Below are 20,488 nucleotides of genomic sequence, written 5' to 3'. Positions count from 1 at the left end.
GATAGGGAGGCAAAGGAGGAACGGCAAAAGTTGGTAGATGATACCTTGGACGAAGACCACAAGTACTTGAATGACCCAACCTCAGAACTCCTGGCTATCAGGAAGAAGCTGCAGATGCAGTTTGACCTGTTATCCATGGATAGGTCAGTGCGCCAGTTGCAGCCCTCAGGAGGGGTTATTATGAATATGAGGAGAAGGCGAGTCGTCTCTTGACGTGCCATTTGAGGCGGCAGGCGGCCTCCCGAGAGATTATTCAAGTCAGCAACTTGGGTGGCAGGGGCTGGTGTCCACACCGGATAAAGTTAGTGGGGATTTGAAGCATTCTCTAAGAAGCTTTAGAGGTTGGGGAGTCGGGGAGAGAGGTCAGGTATGTTGGAGTTTCTGGAAGGCTGAAGAGTTTCCCGTGATGGAGGAGGAAGAGCATGAAGGGTTGGGGAGGCCGTTAGCGTAGAGGAGGTTTTGAAAGCAATAGAGCGGATGCTGACAGGTAAAGCCCCGGGGCCGGACTGGTTCCCGGTGGAATTTTACAAGAGGTTTGTGGAACAGCTGGTGCCATTATTAGTGGGAATATTCAAGGACTCGGTAATATGGGATTCCCTGCCCGGGACACTGATGTAAGCATCAATTTCATTTCTTTTAAAAATGATAAGAACCCCATAGAATGTGGGTCATACCACCCTATTTCTTTACTTTATGTAGATGACTATATATTGGGCAAGGTCTTCGCACTGATGCTGGAACTATGTCTTCCTCAAGTTATTGGCGATTGCTAAATGTGGTGTTTTCCCCATCTGAGATGTCGTATCCAGAGGTAATTGCCACACTAGATGCCGAGAAGGCATTCAACAGGTAGAATGGGGGTTTCTTTTTGCGGTCTTGGAGAAGTCTGGGATGGGGCCCAAGTTTGTGTCTTGGAACTGACAGTTGTACAAAGCTCCAATAACTGTTGTCCGCACCAATAACATGAGCTCGGGGTATCTCCAATTAAATAGGGAACGCCACAGGGGTGCCCTATGCCCCCTCTTCTTTGCATTGGCGATAGAGCCTTTGGCCATCGCCTTGAGGGCTTCAGATAAGTGGAAGGGGCTAGCGAGGGGAGGGATGGAGCATAGGGTGTCCCTGTACCCGATGATCTCTTTATTTGATGGACCCAGTCCCCACCATGGCCGATATAATGGAGGTGCTAAAGCGCTTTGGCTCTTCAGGGTACAAACTAAACTTGGAAAAAAGTGAATCCTTTCCAGTTAATCCCCAGGGAGGGGAGTTAATCTAGGGGTGCTGCCTTTTTGGATGGCTGGTTCCAGCTTTTAGTATCCGGGGGTTGGGCCCGTCTCTGTAAACTGAGCTACAGAAGCTTGGTAGGAAGCGTTAGGACCGATCGGCAAAACTGGGAAAATCTTCCCCTGTCCTTGGCAGGCAGGGTTCAGTCAGTCAAGATGAACATCTCACCGGTAAATCCAATGGTTGCCTCAATTTTGACAGAATTTTGAATTGGGGTCAATATCGAAGCTGATTCCAATTTGTGTGAATCATCTGTTCGAGCCTGCGAGATTGGACGCCACCTTCTGGGGGTGGGAGGGGAAGGGGTTGGAAAGGGCCAGAAATAGGCAGAGAAAGATGTTGTGAACATAAAGACAAAGGGAGTATTAATGGTAGTGAAAATGACTAAGAAGGGTGCTGATAGTGGCACATTAAGTTAATGGCAGAACAAACGTAAGCAGTGTGTCAAACAACAACCAGGAACAGCCAACAGATGGTTCAAGTGTGATGGCTGGGGTGAGGGGAGACAATAGTGAGGGGAAAACGGATCGATGGAAAAAATGAAAATAAATTGAGAAGAAATAAAAAATGAGGTGAAGGTGGAAGAGAGAGTTCACAATCAAACCAGAAGTTGTTGAACTCAATGTTAAGTCTGGAAGGCTGTAACGTGCCTAATCGGAAGATGGGGTGCTGTTACTCCAGTTTGCGGTGGACTTCACTGGAACACTGCAGTAAGCAAGGAAGGACACGTGGATATGAGAGCAGGACGGTGAATTGAAATGGCAAGCAACAGACAGGTGCTGAGGCAGGACCGAAGGTGTTCTGCAAAGCGGTTACCCAATCTGTATTTAGTCTCTCCAATGTAGAGTGCATTGGAAGCAGCAAAAGACCAGATTGAAGGAGGTGCACATGAAGCGCTGCCTCACCTGAAGAGTGTTTAACTCCTTGGATGGTGAGCAGGGAGGAGGTAAAGGGGCAGCTGTTGCACGTTCTGCAATTACATGGGAAGGTGCCGTGGGAAGAGGGCGAGGTGTTGAGGGTGATGGAGGAGTGGAACATGGTATCTCGGAGGGAACGGTCCCTGAAGAATGCTGACAGGGGGACATTGGGGAAGTTGTGTTTGGTGGTGTCATCATGCTGGAGTTGGCGGAACTGGCATAAGGGTGACCAATTTCCTGTCCTGAAGGGCATCAGTTAACCAGGTGGGGTTTTCTATTAATCTAGTAATTTCATTATCTTCATTACAGAAACTAGGGGTAGCATTTTCCATCGAGCCCACCGTGGAGATTATCGTGGGTGGGACAGAAAATTTGACAGACCAACAAAAGATCAGTTGACTTTAGGTAGAAATTTACAGTTGTGAGGCAGGTGGGATCGTAAAATTTTGCCAAAGATTTTTTTATTCCAAATTTCAACTCGAGTCCCTAGATCACGAGTCCAGGCCTCTGGATTAGTTCAGTTACATTATTGCAATGCAACTCTTCTGTACATGCAGCCTGGTCACCTCACGGTTTCCATGAGGAAAAGATCACATAAGCTGTGATTATTCTCTTTCAGATGCGGCTGAAGGGAGATTTAATTGAGATGTCTTAAATGAGGGATCTAGAATAGACAAAAAGGACCTGTTTCCCTGCAGAAAGGTCAATAAACAGTGGGTATAGGTCTAACATAATTGGCAAAGGATTAAAGGGAAGTTGAGGAGAAATTATTTCATCCAGAGGCTGATTAGGCTTGAAACTCACCAATGGAAAGGGTGATAAAGGCAGAAATATTCATCACATTTAACTACTCAGACATGCACTTTAAGTGGCTTAAACTACAAGGTTACATACCAAACACAGCAGTGGGATAGGCTGGATAGCCCTTTATGGTTGGAAGAAAAACAATGAGCCGAATGGCCTCCTTCTGCACTGTAAATTCTATGATTCTATGAACTATTCCTTTGTACATTTATTTCCATTGATGATGGATCAAAATTGTCTACATTGTGTAATAATTTTGTATCCATTCATTACCTGACCCGGACATTGTCAATACTGAATGTTTTGTAATTACAGCTGTTACAAATTCTTGTTTTGTCTAGTTTATTTACCTTTATTGGTTTGGATTGCATATTATCAACATCATTTTTAATATTACAAAAATAGTGGTGGGCAGCCATATTGAAGGCTCGATATGTGTCAGCTTTTCCTTTCATCAGGGAAGAGATTTTCAACAATGATCACTATTTTTCAAAATTCCTAGGTTGTCGCAATTTCAGTATTTGTCAAAGGCACTGGGAATACTGCAGCTTTCATGTTGCTGCAGTTTATTGCCCCTTTAGCAGCAATGAGCGGTTGCATAATGAATTATGGCAGTTACAGTTTTCAGAAGATAAAAATCTTCATTTAATGCACTTAGAAACAAATGTAAACCATCAAAAGATTGTTTATTAATGATGCTTGTAAGATAAAATCTTGATCCTTTTTTGATTTAAGTTGTATGTTTCTATGTGCAAAAACAAAAATCCAAAGTAAGCATAATCACAGATACAAAAGAAGGACATTTGTGTGGGCACCAGACTTATGACATTGATGAAGGGGAAACTAGAAAAGGAAAAATCTCTTTAAAAGTATAATTTATGATTTTTGGCTTTCTTGGCTCAGGTAGGCTGTAAATTCCACCAATGTCCTGGTCGGTCTTCCTGCCATTCCCTTTCGCAGGTATGGAACTTCATCTTTGTTTGACATTACACCAGCTATGTCAAGGTGAGCCCAATGAGGAACTTTAACAAACTCTCGCAGGAATGCTGCAGCTGTACAAGCACCACCAGACCTGCAGAACATTTTAAAGCAGAATGAAATATCCAAATGGCATCAAATACACTTCGTTGGAAATTCACCACTGATTTTGTAAATTGCAAATCCCTTTTTCCTGAAAGGTTCACAAAAAAATTAACCCCCCCCCAAAAAAAAAAATCATGGAATTTCCCACCATTTCCCGATAAATTCTTATGTCCACTTGATCCTCAAGTGAAACACAGCAAACAGGAACGCTATTTCCAAATGTCACTCTGCCCTGATGGACAAGTTCCGTGGTGAGTGTTTCATTGGTTATCACTACAATAATCCAGATGAAACCAAAAAGCTTCCTCCTTTATGTTTTCACTTTCATTTACTGAGAAAATGCTTTAAAAGTTTTGTTTCATTTTGAAAAGTGGGTAAATGGTCTCCATTTACAATTTAATGATGGGTTATAGATTTGCATTCAACTGTTTCAACTCTTAAGACATCTGGAGGCGCATTTTGCAAACAGTGATCATAACTCCGTCAGATTCAAGGCTGCAATGGAAAAGGACAAGGATGGGCCTGAAATCAATGTGCTAAGCTGGGGGAAGGCCGATTTTAATAAGATCAGATATGATTTGGCCAGAGTGAACTGGGAGAAGACACTTCTAGGTAGATCAGTAACAAAATAATTTTTGTTAATTAAGGACCACAGGGGTTGCATTTAAGAAGGAAATAGGGAGTACAGGATCAACATGTTCTAATCAAGAAAAAGGCTAGAACTAACAAATCCAGTGAACCCTGGATATCGTGGGATATACAGCACTGGATAAGGAAAAAAGGGGAGGCTTATGGCAGATATCGAGGGCTCAAAACAGCAGACGTCCTAGAGGTGTGTAGAATGTGCAAAAAGGAACTTAAAAAGGAGAACAAAAAGGGGACATGAAAGGATACTCTCAGGTAAAATAAAGGCAGTCCGAAGTTGTTTTACAAGTATATTAAGGCAAAAGGATAACTAGGGAAAGAGTAGGGCCATTAAGGACCACAGTGGTAATTTGTGTGTGGAGCGGGAGGGCGTAGGTCGGGTTTATGTCGTTGCTAACTCGTGAAAAGGCCAGTATGTATAGAAATCAGGGAGAAGGACTGTGGTAAAATTAAATAAATTATCAACAGAGAGGATTTTCTGAATGGAATGTCATGCTTAAAAGTAGGCAACTCTCCTGACCTGATGAAACGCATCTCGGCTGCTGAGTGAGGCAAGAGAGGACATAGCAGGGGCACTGGCAATAATTTTCAATTCCTCTCTGGCCATAGGAGAGGTGCCGTGGGACTGTAGGATAGTCAATATGGTACCATTATTCAAGAAGGGAGGAGGGGATAAACCAGGAAACTACAGGCCAGTTAGTAGTGGGGAAACTATTGGAAGCAATTCTGAGACCAAATTAATCTACATTTGGAGACACAGGAATTCATCATGAACAGTCAGCATGGTTTTGTTAAGGCCAGGTCATGTCTGGCCAACCTTGATTGAATTTTCCGAAGACGTGACCAGGTGTGGAGATGAGGGCAATGCATTTGACATAGTCTACTTGGAGTTCGGCAAGGCTTTTGATAAGGTCCCACATGGGAGACTGATAGCGAAGGTAAGAGCCCATGGGATCCAAGGAGATTGGGAAAATTGGATCCAGAATTGGCTGAGTGGCAGGAAGCTGAAGGTGATGGTCGAGGTGCGTTTTTCTGACTGGAAGCCTGTGTCCAGTGGGCTCCCGCAGGGATCAGTATTGGAGCCTTGCAGTTTGTGGTTTATATAAATGATTTACACATGGATGTAGGAGGGTTGATCAGTAAGTTTACAGATTGCATGAAAATAGTGAGGAAGGTAGTTTAAGATTACAGGAGGATATAGACGGGCTGACCAATGGCAAATAGAATTCAACACAGGAAAGTGTGAGGTGATGCATCTGGGCAGGACAAACAAGGCATGGGAATACATGATAAACGGCAGAACCCTGGAAAATGGGATTAGAATACTTGGTTGTTTTTGACTTGCCCAGCCACGATGGGCCTTTCTGTGCCGTAGACCTCATTGACACTATACCATGGGGTGGATTTTCACATTGGAGCATATTCGGGCAGGTAGTAGGTGAGGTCTAATTAATGTTTTGTCATCAGGCCTCATTACAGAAGTGGCCAATGTCAATCACACTGCATCAGATGGTAGAAAATCTAGCACCTTAAAAAAGGGTGCAAGTGAGAGTCAAATGAAGCTGCAGAGTTGTTGCAGTACTGATAATATCATTTGGCCCCAATTTGCAAATGTTACTTAAGCTTCTAACGGTTTACAGCCTTAATTAAGGATAAGCTGAACATTTGAAAAAAAACAGAGATCTGGAGAATCCCCTCGCAGCCCCACCCCGAATCTTATCCTTCTATATAGCTGGATGGTCAGAAGATGAAAATCTGTCCTTCAAACAGGTAAACATACATCTTGTCATATTTGTATGTTATCCTAGATCATCATAGAATCCCTACAGTGCAGAAGGAGACCACTTGGCCCATCAAATCTGCACCGGCCTTGGAAAGAGCACCCTACTTAAGCCCACACCTCCACTCTATCCCAGTAACCCCACCTAACCTTTTGGACACTTGGGGGCGATTTAGCATGGCTAATCCACCTAACCTGCACATCTTTGGACTGTGGGAGGAAACTGGAGCACCCGGAGGAAACTCACGCAGACACAGGGAGAAAATGCAAACTCCACGCAGACAGTCACCCAAGGCCGGAATTGAACCCGGATCTCTGGAGCTGTGAAGTAGCTGGCAGGCCAGAATATGAAGGACAGCAAAGAATGACAAAAAGATTAACAAGGATGGAAAAATTAGAGAAAGAAAGAAAGCTAGCTAGAAATATAATGAATGATAGTAAGAGCTTCTGTAGATACTTAATAAGAAAAGTTAACAAACTGAACATTAAGACTTGTAGAAATTGTGGGATTAAACTAACAGAAAATAACGAAATGGCAGATGATTTAACAGGTATTTTGTATCCGTCTTCACTGTAGAGGACAGGCGCCGGAATGTGGCGACTAGGGGCTTTTCACAGTAACTTCATTTGAAGCCTACTTGTGACAATAAGCGATTTTCATTTCATTTAATTTCAAAAGTAACATTCCAGAAATAGCTGTAAACCAGCAATTGGAAGGGAGGAAGAACTTAGGAAAATTACAATCATCAGGGAAGTGGTGCTTAAAAATTGATGGAGCTGCAGGTTCACAAATCGGTAGATCCTGATGAATTACATCCTAGGGTCTTAAAAGAAGTGACTTGATAACATAGTTGATGGGTTGGTTTCAATTTTCCAAAATTCCCTACCATTAGATTGAAAAATAGCAAATGTAACTCCTTTATTAAAAAATGGGGGGGGGGGGGAGTTGGACAGAAAGCAGGAAACTAGAGGCCAGTTAGTATAACATTTGTCATAGGAAATATGTTGGAAGCTATTATTAAAGATGTTATGACAGGTCCCTTGAAAATATTCAAGACAATCAGACAGAGTCAACATGCATTTGTGGAAGGGAAATCATGTATAACCAATTTATTGGAGTTCATTGAAGGAATCACATGTGCTGTGGATATAGGGGAACCAATGGATGTGCCATACTTAGATTTCCAGAAGGCATTTGATAAAGTGGCACATTAAAGGTTTTTGTGGAAAATAAAAGCTCATGGTGCAGGTAGAAAGGTATTGGCATGCATAGAAGCTTGGCTAGCTAACAGTAAACTGAAGATGGGCATTAATGGGTCATTTTCTAACTGGTGGGATGTAGTGAGTGATGTACCACAGGGATCAGTGCTGCGGCCTCAACTATTTACAATTTATATAAATTGCTTGACTAAAGGGACAGAAGGTATGGTTCCTACATTTGCTGATTATACTAAAATAGGTAGGAAAGTAAGTAGTGAAGAGGACATAAGGAGGCCACAAGGGGGCATGGATAAGTTAAGCAAGTGGACAAAAGTTTGACAAATGGAGTGCAATGTGTAGAGTACTGTGTATAATATTGGTCTCCTTATTTAAGAAAGGATGTAAATGTATTGGAAGCAGTTCAGAGAAGGTTTACGAAACAAATACCAGGAATGGGCAGATTGTCTTATGGGGAAAGGTTGGGCAGACGAGATTTGTATCTGCCGGAGTTTAGAAAAGGAATATAATTGAATGGTTGAAACATAAGATCCCGAGGGGTCTTGACAGGATGGATGTGGAGAAAATGTTTCCTCCTGTGAGAGAACATACAAAGATGACAATACGGGTGTTCCCCAATCGGAAACCCTGGCTCAACCAAAGGGTTCACTCCCTGCTGAAGTTCCAGACGGAGGCATTCAAGTCTGACGACACTGACCTATATAAGAAATCCAGGTACGACACACGGAAAGCCATCAGGGATGTAAAAAGACAATACCACATCAAACTAGAGTCCCAGGCCAACGACACTAACCCACAACGACTCTGACGGGGCCTACACAAGATCACAGGCTACAAAGCAGGGCCAGGTGGAATATCTGGGCTGGAGCATCCCTACCCGATGATTTGAACAAGTTCTATGCCCGCTTTGAGCAGTCAGCCAATGCATCAGTGCTGTAGCCATCTGGGATGGCCACTTACAACTAGGGACAGAGAAACTCGCAAAGCCTAGCGGGTAAAATGAACAAGGCAAGACTCAGGCAGGCTCAGAGCCTGAAATATATATTTGCAAGCAAGAAGTCCAGACAGTATCGAAACTCCGACCAATTAACATTTTGATGGGCCGATTAGCATTTGATGGCCCATCTCCACCAAGACAAAGGACTGGTACTCGAGCAACCAGTACAGTCCCAGACATTTCGGCGCCACTCCCTGTTCAGGGGAAGCGTAAACAACAGGGTCAGTGACCGCTTGGGACACGCCCAGCCATCCAGATCCCCACCCACTTATTGGTTAGGAATCGAACAGAGTGATCAGGGATCACCCAATTAGTGGGGTCCAAACTGAAGGACCGCCCAAAAGAGCATGAAAACCCCCAAGTATAAGAAGAGTTTGCCATATGTTCGTCCTCTCTTGGAGCTGGCGCCCTGGCTACGACCATTTCCCAAGTGCGGCACCACCAGAAGCAAGTCCAAGTTCAACGCTCGCTACCAGACGGATGAGCCTAGCTGAGCAGCAGTTACTTCTCCAGACTCGATAGATCCAGAATCGGACAGCGGCCACTGTTCCTCTGACCTATGCCGGCTGCCTGAAGTTAAGTACAGGTTGTCTTAGTCGATAGGTGTAGTTAACTCGTAGTGTTTATGTTGCATGACTAATTGTGTGTAAATAAAGTACCCTTGACCTTGAACTAACAAACTGGTGTTTGGCTCTTTGATCGATAGCTGGTTGAACCTTGTGGTGGTATCGTTTGATACCTGGTCTCTGAGCATTAGAACATAGATATCAAAAGAAAGGAGGGCAACCTCACTGATTGCCATAATTGGAACAGAGCCATAGGAAAAGACAGGAAAAGGAAAGCGCAACAGTGCCACCCGCCCCAACAGCCCTGGACACACCCATACCCACCTATTACAGCCTCAGAGGTATGAGTTGCCTTCTTGAAAGTGAATTGGCGGAAAGCGACGGGCCCCGATGGTATTCCTGGGCGAGCACTCAGAGCCTGCGCAGACCAGCTAGCAAGTCTATTCGCAGATATCCTCTACACCTCACTCCTCCGCTCTGAGGTCCCCACCTCCTTCTAGAAGACCACCATAATACCAGTACCAAAGAGGAACAAGGTAGCCTGCCTCAACGACTACTGACCAGTGGCCCTGGTGTCTGTTATCATGAAATGCTTTGAGCGGCGAGTCATGAGACGGATCACTGCCAGCCTCCCATGCGGTCTCGATCCACTGCAGTTTGCCTATCACCACAACCGGTCCACAGCAGATGCTGTCTCCCTGGCTCTACAATCAACATTCGAACACCTCGACAACAAGGACAGCTACGTAAAACTGCTGTTCATAGACTACAGCTCCACCTTCAACACCATTATCCCGACAAGACTAATAACCAAACTCTGCAATCTTGAACTTGACCCCCCCCTGTGCAGCTGGACCCTTGACTTCCTCACCAACAGACCACAATCTGTCAGGCTAGGCAACAGCACCTACTCCACAATAGTCCTCAACACAGGACCCCGCAAGGATGTGTGCTCAGTCCTCTACTGTACTCCCAATACACACATGACTGTGTGGCAAGATTTTTAAAAAAAATTTAGAGTACCCAATTCATTTTTTCCAATTAATGGGCAATTTAGCGTGGCCAATCAGCCTAGCCTGCACATCATTGGGTTGTGGGGGCGAAACCCACGCAAACACGGGGAAAATGTGCAAACTCCACGCGGACAGTGACCCATAGCCGGGATCGAACCTGGAACCTCGGCACCATTGCTATCAACTGCGCCACCGCGCTGTCTGCGTGGCAAGATTTAACTCCAACTCAATCTATAAGTTTGCGGATGATACGACTGTGGTGGGCCGTATCTCAAACAACGACGAATCAGACTACAGAAGGGAGATAAATCACTTGGCTGCATGGTGTACCGAAAACAACCTCTCTCTAAATATCAGAAAGACTAAGGAACTAATCATCGACTTCAGGAAGCGTAGCACGACACACACTCCCGTCTGCATCAATGGTTCCGAAGTGGAGATGGTCGATAGCTTTAGGTTCCTGGGGGTCACCATCACCAACAGTCTGTCCTGGTCCACTCACATTGATGCAACAATGTGCGATAGAGAGCATCCCCTCCGGCTGCATCACAGGTTGGTATGGCAACTGCTCAGTCCAAGAACGCAAGAAACCGCAGAGTGTGGTGAACTCAGCCCAATGCAGCATACAAGCTTGCCACCGTCGCATTGATTCTGTATACACCTCCCATTGCCTCAGGAAGGCAGACAGCATTATCAGAGACCCCTCCCACCCAGGCATTGCCTTCTTCCAGACCCTTCCATCAGGCAGAAGGTATAGAAGTCTGAAGACCCGCACATCCAGATATAGGAACAGCTTCAAGACTCCTCAACGACTCCCCCTCGGACTGATCTGTTCCCTGAAAGAACACTATTCACAACTCCCTATGCTGCTCTTGATCATATATTTGCTTTGTTAGGCCCCTTGTTCCGCACTGTAACCAATCACTGTTTGTCGATGTACCATTTGTCAATGTACTCTGTTGATTTTGTCTACAATGTACGTACTGTGTACGTTCCCTCGGCCGCAGAAAAATACTTTTCACTGTACTTGGGTACATGTGACAATAAATCAACTCAAATCAAAGAATCTAGAACTAGTGGTCAATTTAAAAAATAAGGTGTCACCCATTTAAGACAGGTGAGAAGAAATTGTTTCTCTCAGAGGGTCGACGGTCTTTGGAACTTCCTTCCTCAAAAGGCAGTGGAAACAGAGTCCTTGAATGTTTTCAAGACAAAGATAGATAGATTCTTCATAAACAAGGGGTGAAAGGTTATTGGGGTAAGTGGGATGTTCGTCAGATCAGCCATGATCTTACTGAATGATGGAATTGGCTCAACGGGCTGAGTAACCTATTTCTGCTGCCAACTCTCATGTTCCTAGTGCAGACAGGAGCATAAAATTACAAACATTGTGCAGGCTAAACTGATATGTGAATTTCAATATCATTTGTGAAGACATTTTAAAAAAAAATTTAGAGTACCCAATTCATTTTTTCCAATTAAGGGGCAATTTAGCGTGTTCAATCCATCTACCTTGCACATCTTTGGGTTGTGGGTGCGAAACCCACACAAACACGGGGAGAATGTGCAAACTCCACACTGACAGTGACCCAGAGCCAGGATCGAACCTGGGACCTCAGTGCCGTGAGACTGCAGTGCTACCCACTGCGCCACCATGCTGCCCTTTTTTGAAGCCATTTTTGACCAAGAAAGGTTAGATCCAAATATTTTTTCAATGGTGAAAAGCTAGAAACAGTGGAGGTCCAAAGAGATCCATATGCATAGATCACTAAAATGTAATGGTCTAGTTAAAAAAATAATCAAAAAGACAAATGAAACGTTAGTGTAGAAATGTAGAGGTGTTCACATTACTTTTATTTCTAACAAAAACAGAATTAAATGTTTTAATTCTTCTGTGGGATAGGAGCGTCGCTGGCAAGGCCAGCATTTGTTGCCCACCCCGAATTGAGACGGTAGTGGTGAGCCGTTTTCTTGAACCGCTGCAGTCCATATGGTGCAAGTACACTCGCAGTGCTGTTAGAAAGGGTGTTCCAGGTTTTTTACCTAGTGTCAGTGGGAGAACGATATAGTTCCCAGTTAGGATGGTGAGTGGCTAAGGGGAAGCTGCAGGTCGTGGTGTTCACCTGCACCTGCTGCTTCTGTCCTTCTAGATGATGGAAGTCACAGGTTTAGAAGGTTCTCCCAAAGAATGCCTTACAAGTTGTTGCAGTTCATCTTGCGTATGCTACACACTAATGCCACTGTGCAACAGTGGTGGAGCGAGAGAATAGTTATGATGGATGGGGCATGAATCAAGCAGGATCCTATGGAACCTGCAAGTGATACAAGGAGCTGCACTCACCCAGGCAAGTATTCCATCGCACTGCTGATTGTGCCTTGCAGATGCTGGACAGTCTTTGGTGAGACAGGAGGTTGAGTTACTTGCTGCAGAAGTCCCAGCCTTTAACCTGCCCTTGTATTTCAGTATTTATACGGCTGCTTCGGTTCCGTTTCTGGTCAGTGGTAACCCCCAGGTTGTTGCTGATGGCGTATTCAGTGATGGTAATGCCATTGAATGGCAAGGGAAAATGGCTAGATTCTCTCGTTATATGTCGTCCTTGCTTGTGTGACAAAAGTTACATGCTAAACCTGAATATTGTCCAGGTCTTGCTACATATGGAGACGGGCTGCTTCAGCATCTGAGGAGTTGAGAATGGTGCTAAATATTGTACAAGCATCAACAAACATCCCACTTCAGACCTTTTGATGGAGTCATTGATGAACACTAGCTGAGGAAATCATGCAATCATGTCCTGGGACTGAGATGACTAGCCTCCAACAACCAGAACCATATTCCTTTGTGTTCAGTATGACTCCAACCAGTGGAGAGCTTTCCCCCTCATCGCCACTGAATTCAATTTTGCTTGGCTCCTTGGTCCACACTAGATCAAAACATTTCTTGATGTCAGGGCAGTCATTCTCACCTCATCTCAAGTTCAGATCTTTTGTCTATTTTTGGACCAAGGTTGCAATGAGGTCAGGAGCCATGTGACCCTGGTGGAAACCAAACTAAGCATTAGTGAGCAGGTTATTGCTGTGTAGGTGTGCTTTACATACCTTGGCAGTCACCTTTCTCAACAGACCACCATTGATGAGGAGATCCATAACCATATCCACTGCACCAGGTCAGCATTCTGCAAACTACTGTGAGGATTGTTTGACAACAAAGATCACCGCAAGTCAACAAAAGTCCAACTGTACAGAGCAGTTGTCATCATCATTCTCCTGTACTGAGACCTGGACTGCATAATAGCCACACCTAGGAGCACTGGAGAAATCCCATCAATATCTTCACCTAAAGTCCGGACTCAATGGGAGGATCGGTGGGTAAACATTCATGTCCTTCTTGAAGCCAGGTTCAGCACGGTAGCATTGTGGATAGCACAATTGCTTCACAGCTCCAGGGTCGATTCCGGCTTGGGTCACTGTCTGTGCGGAGTCTGCACATCCTCCCCGTGTGTGCGTGGGTTTCCTCCGGGTGCTCCGTTTTCCTCCCACAGTCCAAAGATGTGCAGGTTAGGTGGATTGGCCATGATAAATTGCCCTTAGTGTCCAAAATTGCCCTTAGTGTTGGGTGGGGTTACTGGGTTATGGGGATAGGGTGGAGGTGTTGACCTTGGGTAGGGTGCTCTTTCCAAGAGCAGGTGCAGACTCGATGGGCCGAATGGCCTCCTTCCGCATTGTAAAGTCTATGAAAAATTCACAATAATTCAGACAAAACTCTTGAAAAATCAATTTCAATATCCTAGACACTATGCCAGGTCTTGTTTTCTCAACCCTCAAATGGCCCATGTTCTGGGGAGGACAAAGAAAACGCCCCAAAGACACTTTCCCAAAGAGCCTTTGAAGCAAGCCTTGCAGGAAAGTGGCATCAACTTTAATGATAGGAGGAGTTTGTTACTAATTATTCAGAATGGCGACAACTTGTCCATCAAACTACAGCATGCTTTGAGTCCCCATAAGTCTGCTTAATTATAAGGCAGAGCAGGAGCAGAGAAGGATAGATCTATGGAACCCACTACCTCATAGGATGTCCTGGTCCACAAACACAAAGATCTGAGGATCAAGAATTGGCCTGTTCAGTCATATGAAGACACACAACAGCAACCCACAACGCTGAGTATCAATAGACAGCAATGATTCCACCGCCACTGTTGGCATAATTGTCGACGACGCCTTTAATTACTTTACGGATGATCGAGAGGAGGTTGATGGGGCGATAATTGGGTGGACTGGATTTGTGGACATGAAATGCTTGGGCAATTTTCTACATTGTCAGATAGATGTCAGTGATGTAGCATTACTGGAACAGCTTGACCAGGCGACATGGCTAGTTCCGGGGCACAAAACCTCAGGGCCCATAGCTTTGCAATATCCAGTACCTTCAACGTTTCTTGTGGAGTGAATTGAACTGGCTGAAGACTGGCATCTGCGGTGTTATGGACTGATGGATCATCCACTCAGCACTGTTCTGAAGATGGTTGCAAATGCTTCAACCTTGTCTTTTGCACTGATGTGCTGGGCTCCTCCTTCATTGAGTATGAAGATAGTTGTGCAGCTGCCTTCTTTGGTTAGTTTTTTAATTGTCTACTATTCATGACTGAATGTGATAGGACCGAGCAGCTTAGATCTGATTACACGGATTGTGGAATCACTTAACTATTGTCTGCATGCTGCTTTAGCTGTCCAGCAAGTAGACCTGTGATGTAGTTTCGCCAGGTTGACATCTCCCATTTAGGTACGTCTGGTGCTGATCCACGCAGGCTATGCTGCACTCTTCTTCGAGCCAGAGTTGATTCCTTGGCTTGATTGTAATGGTAGATGGTGAGGGATACACGCAAGGTCATGAGGTTGTACGTTGTGCTTGAATATGATTCTGCTTCGGCTAATGGACCATTGAGCCTCATGGATGCCTAGTTTTGAGTTGCTCGATTGTTTCTGAATCTATCCTATTTAACATGGTGGTAGTGTTACACCACATGATGTAGGGTATCAGTGCGAAGAGGGGACTTGTGATGGTCACTCCGACCAGTACTGTCATGGGCAGATGCATCTGTGATAGGTTGCTAGTTAAGGACAAGGTCGAGTAGATTTTCCCTCTCGATGATTCTTTCACCAGCTGCTACAGGCCTCATCTGGCAGATACGTCCTTCAGTACTTGGTCAGTTTGGACAGTAGTGGGATGACCCAGCCACTCTTGGTGATGGACATTCAAGTGCCATCAAGAAGTACCCCCAAGGGCACCCATTCTGTGCCTATGCCACCCTCAACTGAAGGAGGGTGCTAAGTGGTAATCAGAAGGAGGGTTCCTATCTTCTTTCACTAGAGCTAGAACATAAAAGGGCAGATATTTTGTTTCAGATTTACAAAGTTCTGGTTAGGCCAAATCTAAATTGGAGTACTGCACTTTAGAAAGGATATATCAGCCTTGGATGAAGTCCAACACAGACTCAGCAAAATGTTGTCAGGACTCCAAGGATTGGATAGTTGGTTGGTATCCTTCCATCTGCAAAAGATTATGGGAATGCAGCCTTATCATTTGGTGAGGTCAAATGAGATCATCTGCTACACTTCTTTTGATGGTTGAACAAGCCAATTCTGGTACGGTATTGTCTACCACGAGTGCAGCACATGATGCTGTTCCTTGCCTTGGGTACAGGATGACCAATGATGATGCCTTTGTTTGCAGGTATAGTGACTGCTTTGGAGCTTCTTAAAACACATGTTTTGTGGTGGCAAACCCCTACCCACAACTGGTGTCACCATTTATCTTCATTGTCAATTTGAGGTTCTCACTTGTCATCAATGATGTGGAGAGCTTTCATTCTCTTTTGACAGCATCCTTGAATAAGAGCTCTGGATGCCCTTGCATAGTATAACCGTGGGGATTCAGCCATCTTCCTTTCGGTGCATATGTCCAAGCCAGGGAAGCCCTCTTTGCTTGACATATGTGAGTACACTCAAATTGCACGCTCTAGAAAGGACTAGTTCACTGATGACTTTGCTTTGGTGATGCCAAGATGTGGGAGATCAGAGTTATTGAGCCCTTTTAACTTGGCTGGTTAGGTTTACCAGGCTTCATTGCCATATAGCAATGTGCTGACAATTGAGGTTTTATATATAAAAAATTGGGTCCTGCAGGTCAGCCTGTTGTTTTTACATGCCTGTTTTGTTAGTTGGCCAATATTGTTGGTTGTCTTTCCAATGTGTGCGCTGTAGTCTTCGTCAAGAAACAGATTGTCTGCCACCCTAGTGTAGCCATCTGGGATGGCCACTTAGAACCAGGGACAGAGAACTTGCAAAGCATAGTGGGTAAAATGGACAAAGCAAGATTCAAGCAGGCTCAGAGCCTGAAATGTATATTTGCAAGCAAGAAGTCCAGACGGTATCGAAACTCAGACCAATTAGCATTTTGATGGGCCGATTAGCATTTGATGGCCCATCTCCACCAAGACAAAGGACTGGTACTTTAGCGACCGGTACAGTCCCAGACATTTCAGCGCCACTCCCTGTTCTAGGGAAGCGTAAACAACAGGGTCAGTGACCGCTTGGGACAAGCCCAGACATCCAGGCACCCGCCCATTTATTGGTTAGAAATCGAACATAGTGATCGGGGATCACCCAATTAGTGGGGTCCAAACTGAAGGACCGGCCAAAAGAGCGCGAAAACCCCCAAGCAGAAGAGAATCCGCCATATGTTCGTCCTCTCTTGGATCTGGCGCCCCGGCTACGACCATCTCCAAGTGCAGCACCACCAGAAGCAAGTCCAAGTTCAACGCTCGCTATCAGACGGATGAGCCCAGCTCAGCAGCAGTTACCTCTCCAGACCCAGTAGATCCAGATTCGAACAGCAGCCACTGTTCCTCTGACCTAAGCCTGAAGTTAAGTACAGGTTGTCTTAGTCGATAGGTGTAGTTAACTAGTAGTGTATGTTGCATGACTAATTGTGTGAGTAAATAAAGTACCCTTGACCTTGAACTAACTAGCTGGTGTTTGGCTCTTTGATCGATAGCTGGTTGAACCTTGTGGTGTTATCATTTGATACCTGGTGACTCTGAGCATTAGAACATAGATATCAAAAGAAAGGAAGGCAAATTCACTGATTGCCATAGTTACAGCAGAGCCACAGAAAAGGCAACACTAGATCCAAGGTAGATGAATTTGCTGACTGTTTCCAGTGGTCAATTCACAGCCAGAAACTGTCTCATAACCTCAGACTTCTTGACACCGACGGTGACGGACAACATGACACAGGCATGAGACAGAAAATCGATGAGCTAGTTCTCTGTCTAGGCAACTAGTGTGGCATCATCGGCAGGCGGCAGGGCAGTTCTCTGATCAAGGCAGGCCGCACTGTTTTTGTCTTGACGTTTTGTCTTGATAGATTGAGGAGGTTCCCATCTGATCATGCGTGGAGGTTCGCTCCTCCCTTGTCAGCAAGAAAACATAGGTCAGTAGAACAGAGAAGATACCACACAAAGTAGGAGCTAAGACGTAGCCCTGTTTCACCCTGTTCTTGATCTCAAAACTGTTGAACTAAATGGTACCGGGCATGTTATCATGGAAGGACGCATGAGACTACGACGCTTGAGCGGACAGACGATTTTCTCTAGTAAGTGGTAAAGGCCCATTCTGCTCAGTGTCAAAAGCTTTTGTGAGATGCACAAAAGAAAGGTAGAATGGTAGATTAGATGAAAGATTCAAAATCAGGTTTGTGTTCATTGGAATACGGAAGGTGAATGAGGTACCTGAGCTTTTAAAGAAATCACTAGGGTAGACAGAGAAAAACCTTTCCTGCTGGGAATTGAGTCCAGGACAAGGTTATGTAACCTTAAAATCAGAGCAGGAGAAGTTATAAAACATTTCTTCACCCAAAAGATGGTAGGCGTGTGGAATTTGTTTTCCCTCCTCACCCCCTCCTGGCCGTGGCGATAATGGCAGACACAAAAACAAGGAAGCCTTTTGAAAAAGTGCCAGCCGTTGCAGTGGTGAAGGCCAAGTGTGACAAGTGTTTGTTGATAGAAAAGAAGATAAATTGAGTGAAGAGAAAGCTAGTCTATAAGTGGGCTGAGAGTTACCACAAGGAATACAAGCTAATGCACAGATGTGAGACCCACCTTGCCAGAATGGCGCACAAAGCTAATAATGAGTATGTTCCTGCGGAACCTAGGCTAGCTTTTGTGATCCATATCAGGGGCATTAATGGTGTTAAACCTAAAGTTCGTAAAGTGTTTCAGCCCCTATGACTGCATCAGGTCTTCAATGGAGTATTTGTAAAACTGAATAAGGCTTCAATCATGTCAGAGTCATACATTGCATGGGGATATCCAAATCTAAAATCTGTCTGTGAATTGATCTACTATTGATCTTTGGCAAGATCAAACATCAGCACATTGCTCTGACTGAGAATGCATTGATTGAAAAACAGCTTGGAAAATAAAGTATAATTTGCATTGAAAATCTACACAGAAGGCAAGAACTTCAAAATGGTCAACAATTTCTTGTGGCTCTTTTAAGTTATCCTTGCCATGTGGTGGCATGAACAAAAAGACAACACTTTGTTGAGGGTGGTGATGCTGGTAACAGAGAAGACCAAATAAACAGAATGATCAGACCTATGAACTAAAGGTAAACCACAGGTGTGAGATTTCCACCATGTTCTGTTAAATAAAGACATTTTACAAAATGAAAAAAATCCAATAGATTTGCTGGCCAAGAGTATTAAGGGCTATGCTGCAAGGTGGATGGATGGAGTTAAAATATGGATTAGTTATGATCCCCATAAATAATGGAACAAACCCGAGGGGTTGAATGACCTCCTCCTGTTCTTCCAGTTTCTTGTACTGTATTTTTAATGCCAAAAAGTAATACAAAATAAACAAAGTGAGAATTGCTTTGGGTTACAGACATGATATTGTACTCACCTGTATTTGCCAATGTTGTTCAGGTCAGCAAGTTGTGATTCTGTGACCTGTCTGGTATAATGGTGAAAAAGTGGCATCCTCCACACCCTATCTCCAGTCACAACACTAGCCTAAACAAGAACAGCACATCTCAGCATCAGTTATAATTAAAAATGCACAGGGACGGCACAGTGGTTAGCACTGCTGCCTCACAACGGCGAAGTCCCGGGTTCGATCCCAGCGCAGGGTCACTGTCCGTGTGGCGTTTGCACATTCTCCCCGTGTCCGTGTGGGTTTCACCCCCACAACCCAAAGATGTGCAGGGCAGGTGGACTGGCCACATTAAATTATCCCGTAATTGGAAAACAATGCTTAAAAATATACAAGATTGCTATCAACTCCACAATCCCAAACTAAAAAGGATATTAAATAAACCTAAATTCTCAGTGAAAACCCTTGTATCCATATTCCTAATGTTAGACTGTAAAACAGAAAATGGCGAGGAAAGAATTCACCCAAATTCAAACTAATTTCATGCTCCTTTTCAAGCTAATTAGACATGCAGTGTTAAGAACGAAAGTGCCAAAGAGTACATAATGATTTAAAATCTGAATGCTCTAAATTATCTCTAAAATAGACTTTTTAAAAAAGAATCATGTTGTCAAAGGACTTGAATGGAAGATGGAACTGGATGTAAAAATGGTCCTTTCTCGTTACAATGTTATGCCCCTTTAGTATACTGAAGCATTTGATTGTAAATTTCTGCATTCATAAATCTATGTCCCTTTTTTTGCAACTAAATCAGTACTGCAGACGTTGGCGTTTAAGTTGATCTCTGAAGCCTTGGAAAATCCTTTCAAAAGCGGAATTCAACCTACATGCCAAGTACAAAAGTGAACTACCAGGTGTGAGTGGTCATCATATTAAAATTCCATCAGTATCTGCACAAAGAATGGGCATGTCCTAAACTCCTATGTATCTTCGCAACACAGGCCACATTGCCTGCTTGATCTCTTGTGCCCAGGTACCAGTAAGTAAAATATCCATTTGTGAAAAATAGAGGCTGACTACTAACAGTATGCATTAGTTTTTAAAAAAGGATGTCAACCTATATGCAGAATGTGGAAAAACATGATTTCTGTGGCTGAACAAAACAAGGTCAACTTATACTCATGTTTTATGATAACTCCTGAAAAGTTGTCCGATTTAAGCTGGTAAGGGATAGATGATGACAGTTATTCA

The 20,488-nt window shown here is 44.2% G+C and overlaps 1 protein-coding gene and 1 pseudogene across 2 annotated transcripts in view; one reads left to right on the top strand and one right to left on the bottom strand.

The window, feature by feature from the left end:
* Positions 1–3,669: 3,669 nt before the first annotated feature.
* lap3 (leucine aminopeptidase 3) overlaps positions 3,670–20,488 on the bottom strand; it is a 62,951-nt gene continuing 46,132 nt past the window's right edge. Inside the window, exons 12-13 of one of the 2 annotated variants that reach the window (XM_072496441.1) lie at positions 19,268–19,377; positions 3,670–4,074 (exon numbers count right to left, since the gene is read on the bottom strand). In XM_072496441.1, coding sequence (XP_072352542.1) covers positions 3,879–4,074; positions 19,268–19,377 — 306 coding nt within the window. In that variant the 3' untranslated portion in view covers positions 3,670–3,878. The remainder of the gene's footprint in view (positions 4,075–19,267; positions 19,378–20,488) is intronic. The other variant, XM_072496443.1, reaches the window with a different exon arrangement.
* LOC140409548 (large ribosomal subunit protein uL30 pseudogene) lies at positions 18,425–18,991 on the top strand (annotated as a pseudogene).

Source organism: Scyliorhinus torazame, chromosome 3 (genome assembly GCF_047496885.1).
Source record: "Scyliorhinus torazame isolate Kashiwa2021f chromosome 3, sScyTor2.1, whole genome shotgun sequence".
NCBI classification, from domain to species: Eukaryota; Metazoa; Chordata; class Chondrichthyes; order Carcharhiniformes; family Scyliorhinidae; genus Scyliorhinus; species Scyliorhinus torazame.
The sequence above is the reverse complement of the archived record's forward strand: the minus strand, read 5'-3'. Positions and strand labels throughout refer to the sequence as shown.